The 10611-nt window shown below is 45.4% G+C and overlaps 1 protein-coding gene across 1 annotated transcript in view; it reads right to left on the minus strand.

Moving 5' to 3' along the window:
- Positions 1-10348, minus strand: part of NINJ2 (ninjurin 2) — a 78453-nt gene extending 68105 nt beyond the window's left edge. The window contains exon 1 of the mRNA XM_082738136.1: positions 9910-10348. Coding sequence (XP_082594262.1) covers positions 9910-9942 — 33 coding nt within the window. The 5' untranslated portion in view covers positions 9943-10348. The remainder of the gene's footprint in view (positions 1-9909) is intronic.
- Between the last annotated feature and the right edge of the window lie 263 nt (positions 10349-10611).

Raw genomic sequence — 10611 nt, forward strand, 5'->3', positions numbered from 1 at the left:
GCAAGTGGAAGCCGTAGTTAGTTTTTTCTAAGTGACTGGGCGTCATACCAGGGCGCCAAGTAGTGTCTAGACTCAAACCCCCATGGGTTTCCTTGTTTGCTTGGGGGAGCAAACAGCAAGGGCTGCAGATATTCCCTCAAGTTATGGGCCTTTCCAGGCCCTTTTTACATTGTAGGAGCAGCCAGTCCACTGAAGAGAGCACCAGCCAACTCCCCTTTCAGGTCTTAAGAGTGGAGAGCACCTTCCTTGCCCCGCCCCCCAACAAGCCTAGGTCAGCTGCCCCTGACAGCACCCCTCTATGCCTTTTTTTGGTAGTCCTTATGACACAGCCTGTTGCAATTTCCTTAGCTATCTCCCTCTGTAGATGGAGGGAAGCCACCTGAGTGTAAGAAAGAGATCTTGACTAAAACCTCAGCATTTGGCTGAAATGCCAGGCATGGTCCAGTTCCCAGGACACAAGGCTGGAGCAGGGGCTCCATTTGAAGAGCACTGAACTAGAGTTTGGAGGTTAGAAGTAGGGTCGAAAGGGAAACTGGAGACAACTATAAAAAACTGACCTTTAAGAAGCTCAACAATAACAATAATAACAATGCTGTAGTCCAGTGCTACCCAAACTTAAATATGCATTCCAGTTACCTGGGGATCTTGTTACCTGGAGGATTCTGATTAGTACATGGGGGGGGGGGTGATGGTGCTGAGATTCTGTGATTGGTGACCAGCTCCCCTGTGATTGCATAAATCATACTTTGTAGAGCAAGGCTTTGTGTGTTAATTGATTTTATCCTCTTAAAGTCATTATGAAGTAGGTATCACTATTACTGTTTTATACACAAGGCAACTGAGAGTTTAAACCCGTATGAACTAAGGTCAAGTAAATAAACTGCAAGGCAATGAGGAAAGGGGGAATGATATGAGCAGGTACAGTTGTGGAAGTAGAAAGACAATCCTAAGCCAAGGAAATAGTATTTACAGAAGTCTGGCATGCGGGGAAAGGGGCCAGGGGCTGCAGCAAAGGACTGCTTCACCTCTTAGGCACCATGTGTATAGTATTCATGAGCTTTCCAAACACCCCAAATATCTGAGATCTGAAAAAGAAGTCGGCACCTGTATGCGAAAACTGAACATTTAAGTGAGTCATTTCAACATTCAAATCATTAAAAATCCTTTCAAAATCTTTATATTAAAAAATTCATATTTAGTGAACAACAGGGTTGTATTTTTAATACATCTGATAAAAAATGGAGCAGGGCCTCCCAAGCCTAGGGCCTACTAAGGACAAGATAGGCCCCGGCCACACTGAGTTTGGATGTAATCCTGAGGGCAGCTGGGAACCACTGATAGAAGCAGGAAAATGTTCCCTGTGGCTTCAGTGAAGAGAATGGATTGGAGGGAGGCCAGACTGGAGGGCCAGTGGCAGGAGACAGATAGACGTTTATAGACTTTCAGGCTGCAAGACAATCTCTCCTCGGTGCCAAGATTAGCGGAAAATGATAGCTTTATACAACCCAATTATTGTTTGATTCCTCCAGCCCCTATCTGACTCAGCATTCCAGATTTGCTTAAGATCCGGGGACAAGAGTTTTGTCAAATCCTTTCTCATTAAGGCTGGGCACTACAGTCTAGGGGAGGTGTGTTTAAGAGTCCACCCTTAAATTAGACAGCCACAAGTGTGAACTTCTGCTCTGCTCCTTGCTAGCTGTGTGACTTTGTGTAAGTGATTTAACTTCTCTGAGCCTCAGACCCCTTATTGGGCATAATACATACCTCCTGGAATCCAAGCAGCTGTTACCACATACGTGCCATTATTCTGAGACCTGGTTAAGTTTTCTTTAGGCGGGAACTGAGGCTAGGGTCACTAATTTCATCTTTTCATCCATTTTCTGCAGTAGAAATTATTATTCCCACTTTGCAGATAAGGAAACAGGCTCCGAGATTAGATAGCTCAATGAACTTGGGGCAGAAAGTTGGAGACCTGCAAAAGCTGGAATTTTGTTTTATTTTTACTTCTGCATGTGTACTCTCTCCAGCCGTCAGCATCTGCAGTCTTATCCCAGTCTTTGACTGGTCCAGAACCTGTTTCCCTTAGTCACAGCGTGAGCGTGAATTCGTCGTGATGGCCAATGCCACACCACTGTGTGCTCTCCTCAGTTCCGCCATTGCCCTTCCTCCCCAACCTTCTCTAACCTCCCCACTACCTTGCCCCCACCCCCGATTTTACAGCTTCTGGATTTCCCTTATTAAAGAGACAGCTTGTCTCTTTGAGAAGCAGACAGAACCGCCCTAGACTGGGATGCTTTCCAGAGTACCTCCCTTTAAAGGGAGTAGATAAGTAGGTCACATCAGATGGTAGGGGAGGAGGCTGACTTCTAATGGGAAGGAGGAAAAGTACTGCACATCACGTGGAGAATGGAAGACAAAATAACAGGCCTCCTCTCTGTATCTCTATCTCTCTGCTTCTCTCTGTCTCTCCATCTCACAGTCTCAGTGGCAGTTCCCTGCTGGCCACTACTATGGGGATCCCATAGGGCATACTGAACTCTTGGGGTCCGGGATGCCACTGGAAACCACAGTGAGCAGGAACTGGAAACTGCATCTCCTTGCTAGCTGTGTGACTTTGTGTAAATGATTTAACTTCTCTGAGCCTCAGACCCCTTATTGGGCATAATACATTCCTCCCGGAATCCAAGCAGCTGTTACCACATCCATGCCATTATTCTGAGACCTGGTTGGGTTTTCTTTAGGCAGGAACCGAGGCTGGGGTCTTCCTTCGTTCCCTTCCGTCCCACCCTGCCTCCTCTTCAGGTCCTCCCACAACCACCAGTCTATGTTTTCCATTTATATGGAGAGGAGAGATCTCTGCTTGGAGAGAGGATTTGGAGCTCCTGTCCAATTCCTGCTCCCTGAGGCGTTGAAAGCACGGAGACTTGCAGCTTAGAGGTTCCACGGGGCTGGGAGGGCACTGGCTTTGCAGCGATTGCTGGGAGCAGCCCAGGGTCTGGTTTCCAGAGATTCTGCTGTGGCAACCAGAACAAGTCCCGGGCCTCGCAGAAGAGCAGCTTCCCCACTCCCAACCCAAACCCCATCGAAGGCAGCTCGCCACAAGGCACGCGATGAGTGCTAAATGACAGAGACGGCAGTGAAAACCGGGAGACAGAGACAGGGCAGGGTGAGGCACTAATGGTCCCGCACTGCCAGCCCCGCCCTGCCCTGCCCTGCTCTCCCTTGGGGTGAGCCCTGTTTGAATCCTAACGCCTGGCGGTCACTTTCTAGGGGCGGTCACATTTCTAGGAAACTGCCTCCGAAGTCTGGTGGGAGAGGAGGCCGTGGTCAGCTAGTGACACCAGCCCAGCTGTCTACAGATGAGTGCTGAAAATGGGTACCCAGGCAGAAGATGGGTCGCTGGCCTTGGTGCATGGGAGACCGGGTTGGCTCACACACGCAAAGACCAAGGCCAGATTCTTGCACCTGGGACTAAACAGTCCCAGTTCCCTGAATGGGGCTTTGGAAACAGAGTTCACCTCTGCAGAGGCCCAGCGTTTTCCCATGCCTCGGCTCAGAGCCTGGTGGACTGCCAACTCTGAGACTCACCGCTTTAGGAATCGGATGAGCCTTTTTGCCCAGACACTCTGGATTGCAGGATGCAACTTGCTCCCACCTGGCTGCTGCCCCCTTGCCCTGCTTCCTCTGATCCCCAAGGCCCTGTATTCCTGAGCTCTCTCTGCTCCACCCCTGCAGGGAGGGAGTACTTCCCCACTTCCACCCCAGGTGTCTGTGCCTTGGGGGAAAGTTCCATCCTTGCCCACAGCTGCTCTTCTTCCTCCATGTGAGGCAGGGCCGGGTGAGGACATCATCTTCACCTGGGCCCTTCCTTATGCTTCCTCTCCCGAGGCTGGTCTAACACACTCTTCCCCAGGCTGGATCCCGCCCACACCACCCCACAGGTATGTGGCAGGCAAGTCGTAGCCATGACAGGGTGGCGGTGGCCCCATATTACAAGAGACTTAGATCCTTTGTGCTCTCAGATGGTGACAGGTAGCTCCTCTCACCTGGCATCCCATCCAGCCTGAGCCTCTTGCTTTGCCAGCAACCCTGCCTGATCCCGGTCCCTGCCTTGCTGTAGGTCCTGCGCGAATGCAAGCACTACTCCCTGGCTTATCTACGATTGCCTGGGAGAAAGGGGCCCAGGCTTGGAGCCTCCATGGCAGCCCCCACAGCAATCAGCAATGTATCTGGGCAGCGGCTCTGAAACTTTGGAGGGCATCAAAATTACCAAGAGACTGGTTAAAATACAGATTGCTGCACCCCCGTCCCCAGGGTTTCTGATCTAGTAGGTCTGGAGGAGGAACTGAGAATTTGCATTTCTAACCAGTTCCCAAGTGATGGTATACTGCTGCTCCAGCAACATTTGAAAACCAGGGAGGGTGATGGGTGTTAAGGATGGCATGGGATGAGCACTGGGCATTTTACGCAACTTATGAATTACTGAACACTACATCTGAAACTAATGATATACAATATGTCGTCTAATTGAATTAAAAAAAAAATAAAGATTCAAAAATTAAAAAAGAAAAGAAAAGAGAACCACTTAGCTAGAGTATAGAGTATAGCTAGAGTATAGCAAATGGAAAAACCAGGTTTGATCTCTTGCCCTGCCACTTTCTTGCTCTGAGATCTTGTACTTGACCTTTCTGAGCTTCATTTCTTCTTCCAGTAAAGGTGGAGTAATGACCACTGGATGACTAGATTAGAGGATTAGATTTCATCATGTATTTGGTAGAGCCTCTCATTGTGCATGGCAAATTGAATTATGAATTAGTCAACAAATATAGTATATATTGAGCATTTTGTTGTCCATTGGATACTCTTCCCAGTGTCATGGCTGACTTTGGGCAGATAATATGTGAGGATTCTAAGACCTAGTTAAACATCACAACTCTGGACTATTTTCTCTCAATAAAATAAGACCTTCGGTCTACCAGACTAATGGCCCCTCTGAGTCCCATATAGAAAGAAGGTCAATTCTGGGAGGGACCTTAGGTCTTGGGAGGCATAGCCTCATTCTTTTTCCTTGCCCACCCCTTTCTAGGACCTCCACCTGGGAGCTCGTGCTTCTGCAGAGCAAAGAACATCAGTGACCAGTCAGCTCATCCTCGAGGAGAGTAACGTGGCCTTCACTGTCCATCATGATCTGGTTCCAACCTACCTTTATAATCACAATTCCACTGTTTTCCCTCCATCCACCTTAGAGCCTAGACAAATGGGACTACTCATCCTTCCCCCAATACACCCTGTGATGCTCTGCTTGCAGGCCTCGTTGTCACTGTTCTCACCACTGAAATATCTTCTACTGGTCAAAGTCCTACTCATCCTTCCCAGTCTAAGCAATGACTGCCTCTTCCAAGAAGTCATCCTAAATCCTTCTGTCATCTGTCTAGCTAGCTAGCTATCATCTTTGTATCTGTCTCTCTACTTAAGACAAATGATTTTGTATTTTTCTTTAAATGATGGAAGGACAAGTTACTGCAGTTGTTAAGTATAAGATCTAATTAAATCAGGATACAACCACTTCACCCCCTCCTCTTTGTGTCCCTCTGAAGGGACTGCGTAGAAACTCAGTGGTCTGCAGGTTTGTCCTGGGATTTCAGATTCTTAAAGTCTGTTCTTGAAGCATACTGAGACATAAAACACAAGAGTGGAGATACTATATAAAACTTTTAAAATGAGGGCTGGCCACTTACATACAAGGAGATGCCTACTTACATAGAAGACTAGTCAGCTGTTTATTTTCTATGGTAATCAGAGTTGGGAATAAATATATATGTGTGTATATTATGCTCATATTCACGGATTTGCATATAGGCACATCTGCTTCTCTAATTTTCTTTTTTAAACTACAGGGTTTTTTTTCCTATTCTAAATATATGCATTGGTGAAAATGTGCAAAGGAAATAAAAAGTAAAAATAAAAGTAAAGTAAAGGTAGAAAGTAAGTCATTCATAACCCCTAAATAACCAGTATTAACATTTTGTTGTATTTCTTGTGAATAGTTTTCGTGCACATATTTACTCTATATGATTTTTAAAGGAATTGGGATAAAATGTTTATATACTTCTGTAACCTACTTTTTTGATTTACATATGATTAGCATTTTGGTACTCTTAAATATAATTCCCAAACACTGGAAAAAATTGTTTCATGATATCAACTTACAGATGTACCAAAATGTATTTAATCATCCCCTCATTGTTGGATACTCCTTTTTATTATAAACAATATTTCAGTGAACATCCTTACATATCTGAACACATGTCTGACTATTAGGCCCATTCTAGAAGTGGAATTACTGGGTCATTTTTCTTTTTTAAAGATTTCATTTTTTAAAGTAATCTCTTCACCCAACTTGGGGCTCAAACTCACAACCCCAAGATCAAGAGCCACATGCTCTACCAACTGAGCCAGCCAGACACCCCATTCTGGGTCATCTTTAAGTGTCTTGACATACACCATCAAACTGTTTTCTGGAATTTCCATTTGGAAACACCTCCTCCAAAATACTTTAGCTTCATGTTAGCAATAAAAATTTTGAAATCATTAAGTTTGATGGATCCGTTCCCTTTTTTGTAACACCCACTATAACTATAAAGATGGCCATTCCAATAAAAAATTATCAGCCAGTGGTAGTTCCTTTACTACCCATTGGTGGTATTATACCCCATTTTTGGGAAATACTGTTTTATTTGAACAGTTTCTCTATATTATAGTTGTGTATATTTCTTCCACTTAATTATAAGCTTTCTAAGGTTAGGCACCATGGTTCATTTGGTGCTTCTTACAGTGCTGAAGCTCAATAAATATTTGTTCTCCCTTTGGTTTGGTTTGGTTTGGTTTGGTAATGGGATAGTGAGGAATAGGAATCAATCTATATACATAATATAAATGATGTCTTCAAGATCAGGATTATAAGGGATATTTATATGGTAAAGAGAGTTGCTCCAATTTAAATACTCTGCCATCATTATTTGAACTTGAGTTTTGAGGTGTTTAGAGTGGAAAACAGTAAATCATTCACATACTTTCTAGCTGTTTTTCTTGGGGGTAAATAATACATTTGCAAGTTTAAGAATTAGTCTTGGGGCTTTAAACCAGAGTAATACTATTTAGCTCATGTAGAATTCATCCCACCGTAATGGCTCATAAAATAAGAACACTTTTCCAGACCTAGCAAGCACAGAGGGAAATAGAGGGTCATTGATTAGTAAATACCGGTGAGTAGATGAAATGGCTTAGCTACAGTCCATGTATCTTTACCATCCCTGGAAAACCTTAGAAACAGAGGAACTGATATTTACTATGTATATAATATTCTAGGGACTTTATATATGTCTTTCCTCTGGATTTCCTATGGTAGCTGCTATGTGAGGAGAGGGTAAAATCATACTACTAGGGAACAGGTGTTTCTGCCTCTCCTTAATCCAAACTTGCCTTCTTCCCAGAACGGCAATGACTGTTCCTGAGAAGGGTCCAAGACCTAATCAGTTCCAGAGAGCTGGTCAGGAAGATGCAGAAACTCATGGATGATCTTCTGACCAACAACAAAAAGAAATGACCAAAGGCAGGTGTGAACAAGATATTAGAATAAAAGAGTATAATTGGAGAAGAGAGAATAACTCTAATAAAGAAGAGAAGGGCACCCTAACACTTCAGTTACCGGGTAGAAATGAAGACATTTATCAAGGCCTGGCCAGTAATGTTCTCCTCCTTAGTTCCACCTACCTCTTTCTTTCTGAACCATTCTTTCAAATGTAGAGTCCTTAGCCCATAACTCAGGATTGTTTAATTCATCAGTGCATAAAAAAACTTGTTCTTCAGAGACTGAAAATGAACAATACTGCTTCTTTAGCTACTAAGGATCCAACGGAGACAAGAACTAGAGGAAGTAAAAAGAAAATACATCGAGGGGGGCACCTGGGTGGTTCAGTTGGTTAAGTGTCTGTCTTTGGCTCAGGTCATGATCTTGGGATTGTAAAGTGAGCCTGGCATCAGGCTCCCCACTCAGTGGGGAGTCTGCTTCTCCCTCTCCCTCAACCTCCCTCACCCTGCTTTCTCTTTTGGTCTCAAATAAATAAATAAATAAAATCTTAAAAAACAAAATATACCCTAGCATCAGAAGACCTGGGTTGAGGCCTGACTCTGTCAGGGTCTGAGTCACCTTCTGCCTATTATTCATCCCCTCTAACTTATGGTTTCCTTAAGTTAACCACATGCACGTATTTTCTGAGCAACTACTGTGTACCAGGCATTGCCCTGGGCACTAGGGCTACAGCAATGGGAAAAAACCAGAGGAGATCCTCTTCCAATGGCATTTCTGTTCTGAGATTGCTTAGATTGGATAAGTAATCAAACACTGTAACTTCAAATCGTGAGCAGTGCTATGGAAGAAATGAAACAAATGATAAAGACGAATTGGAAAGAGGGTTCCTCTGCAGAGAGTGAAGGGAAGGTCTCCCTGAGGCAGAAACATCTGAGCTGAGATCTGAATGTACTAGAAGGAGAAAGACAGAAGACAGCAGACCTGAAAGACCAGAAAGACAGAAAGACAGCAAACCCTGAGTCGGGACCACATTTGGGACTGTGTGACCATCAAGGAAAATGGACCTGTGTTGTGGTTGTACTGGACCAATAGCTTTGAAACAGGACTTCTGCTGATCCTAGGATTTCCCTGGCTGTGTACCAGGGGTGATGGGGCTGGGGGTGGAGGTTCGACTAATGCCAGGCCCGCAACACCCTGCCCAACACACACTCCTTTTCTATTTTCTTTCTTTTCATTTCTTCTTTTTTTCTAAGATTTTGTTTATTTATTTGACACAGACAGAGAGAGAGAGAGGGAACACAAGCAGGGGAAGTGGGAGAGGAAGAAGCAGGCTTCCCACTGAGCCCAGATGTGGGGCTCGCTCCCAGGACCCTGAAATCATGACCCAAGCCGAAGGCAGACACCTAACCGACTGAACCACCCATACGCCCCACGCACTCCTTTTTCATCTGACACACACACCAGGGTGTTGTTGAAGCTTTTGCCTGAAGGACAGATGTCATGATCAAAAATCCTTGGTCTCAGAAGCCCTTCTCCACTCCGTAACCGTCCAACTCTATGAAACTTCGCCATACAATCTGTGATCCCTACAGAAGGTTGACTTCATCCACTAGACAGACAGGGAATGCTTGTTCCAGGGTCCTGGCTCTCCTCTCACCAGAACAACCCAACCCCTTCCCCTACAATGATAGATTGTAACCTCAGATGCCCTCCAAGCCTGTCCCAGGTAGACAAGGACATACATCTCTGCCTCCTCCTAACACATGACACTGACTTCCTCTTTTCCCCCCACCCCCGGCCAAATGAGACACTCTGCCCTACACAGGAGAGCTTTGTGGAGAGAGCCAAGGAGTGGTTCTGGCTTTTTCCAACCTGTAAAATGCAAAGTTGGCCAGCTGCCTCTCTTCTTAACTTTGAAACCCCTATCTCTTCATGTCTCTAGAGAACCACCCGACAGCTCTCAAATAAGTCTCTACTGTCCTGGGGTTTGGAGGAAAGAGCTATGCTGAACTTGAAATCATCTTCTGGTAACATGCATCTAATTAGCTCTTTGACTGACAAGAGGAAGCAGAGGCCAAGAGGGATTTAAACAATCCCTTTCTCGCGTATTTCTAAACAAGCAAAGAACCAGACAGGGAAATGGAAAGAGAGTAAAGAGATAAAGCTTAGGGGACATTTGAAGAAGCGGGTGAGTAAGAAAGAGAGGGGGAGCTGAGGGGGAGAATATCAAATGACCAAGATATCAATCCTTCCTTCCCTCGATGTTCGCTCTGCTCCCCATCTCCACCCTCTCATGCTCTCTCCCAGAGAGAACTTACTTGGAGGTCGATGATTTCTGTTTCTGATTCCATCTTGCTGCCTTCAAGCGCCGGCCTTCACACGCACTGCTGCTGCTAACCGACTGCGTGGGCTACTCCAGGCTCTGCTGTCTGAGTCTCTCCTGCTTTCTTTGGGTGGGAGAGAGCACACAGCTGGCAAGACAGACCTGCTATTCATCCATGTGCTGTGGGAAGCCTGTCCTGACCTCAGCCCCTGCAGGAAGTGTACACATGCATACCCTTGGCGTGTGTGTGTGTGTGCACACATGCGTGTGCACTCCAGGGGCCGGCGGGGGCACACTGATAGGTAGCCTTTTGAGTTGGTAGTGACAGCATCATTTTCTTGAGTGGCGCCAATACCCCCCCAGCCCCAGAGGGGCTGACGGAGCTCACTCAGTCTGCTTTGAGTTAGTAGCTCTACTTGCTGGCATAGAAACCCTGTGGATTTATCAAGGAAATTGAAAAACAGCCTGAGGATGCTGTCTGACTTCGCATTGGTGGAACTGAGTAAGGTCCCCAGTCCACAGGGTTGGGTGGACTCCAGCATATTCTCAAGATTGAGGCTTAGTGACCTCTTCCTCTTGGTCCCCTTGTCCCTAGAAGTTAAAAAGAAAAGATTGTAGTTTACTTATTAGGCTCTGAAACATAAGCCTTGTGCTACAAAGTGAGTAAGCAATAAACTTTGATTGACAGGTTATTTGA

This window comes from Mustela nivalis, assembly GCF_964662115.1.
Source record: "Mustela nivalis genome assembly, chromosome: 7".
NCBI lineage: Eukaryota > Metazoa > Chordata > Mammalia > Carnivora > Mustelidae > Mustela > Mustela nivalis.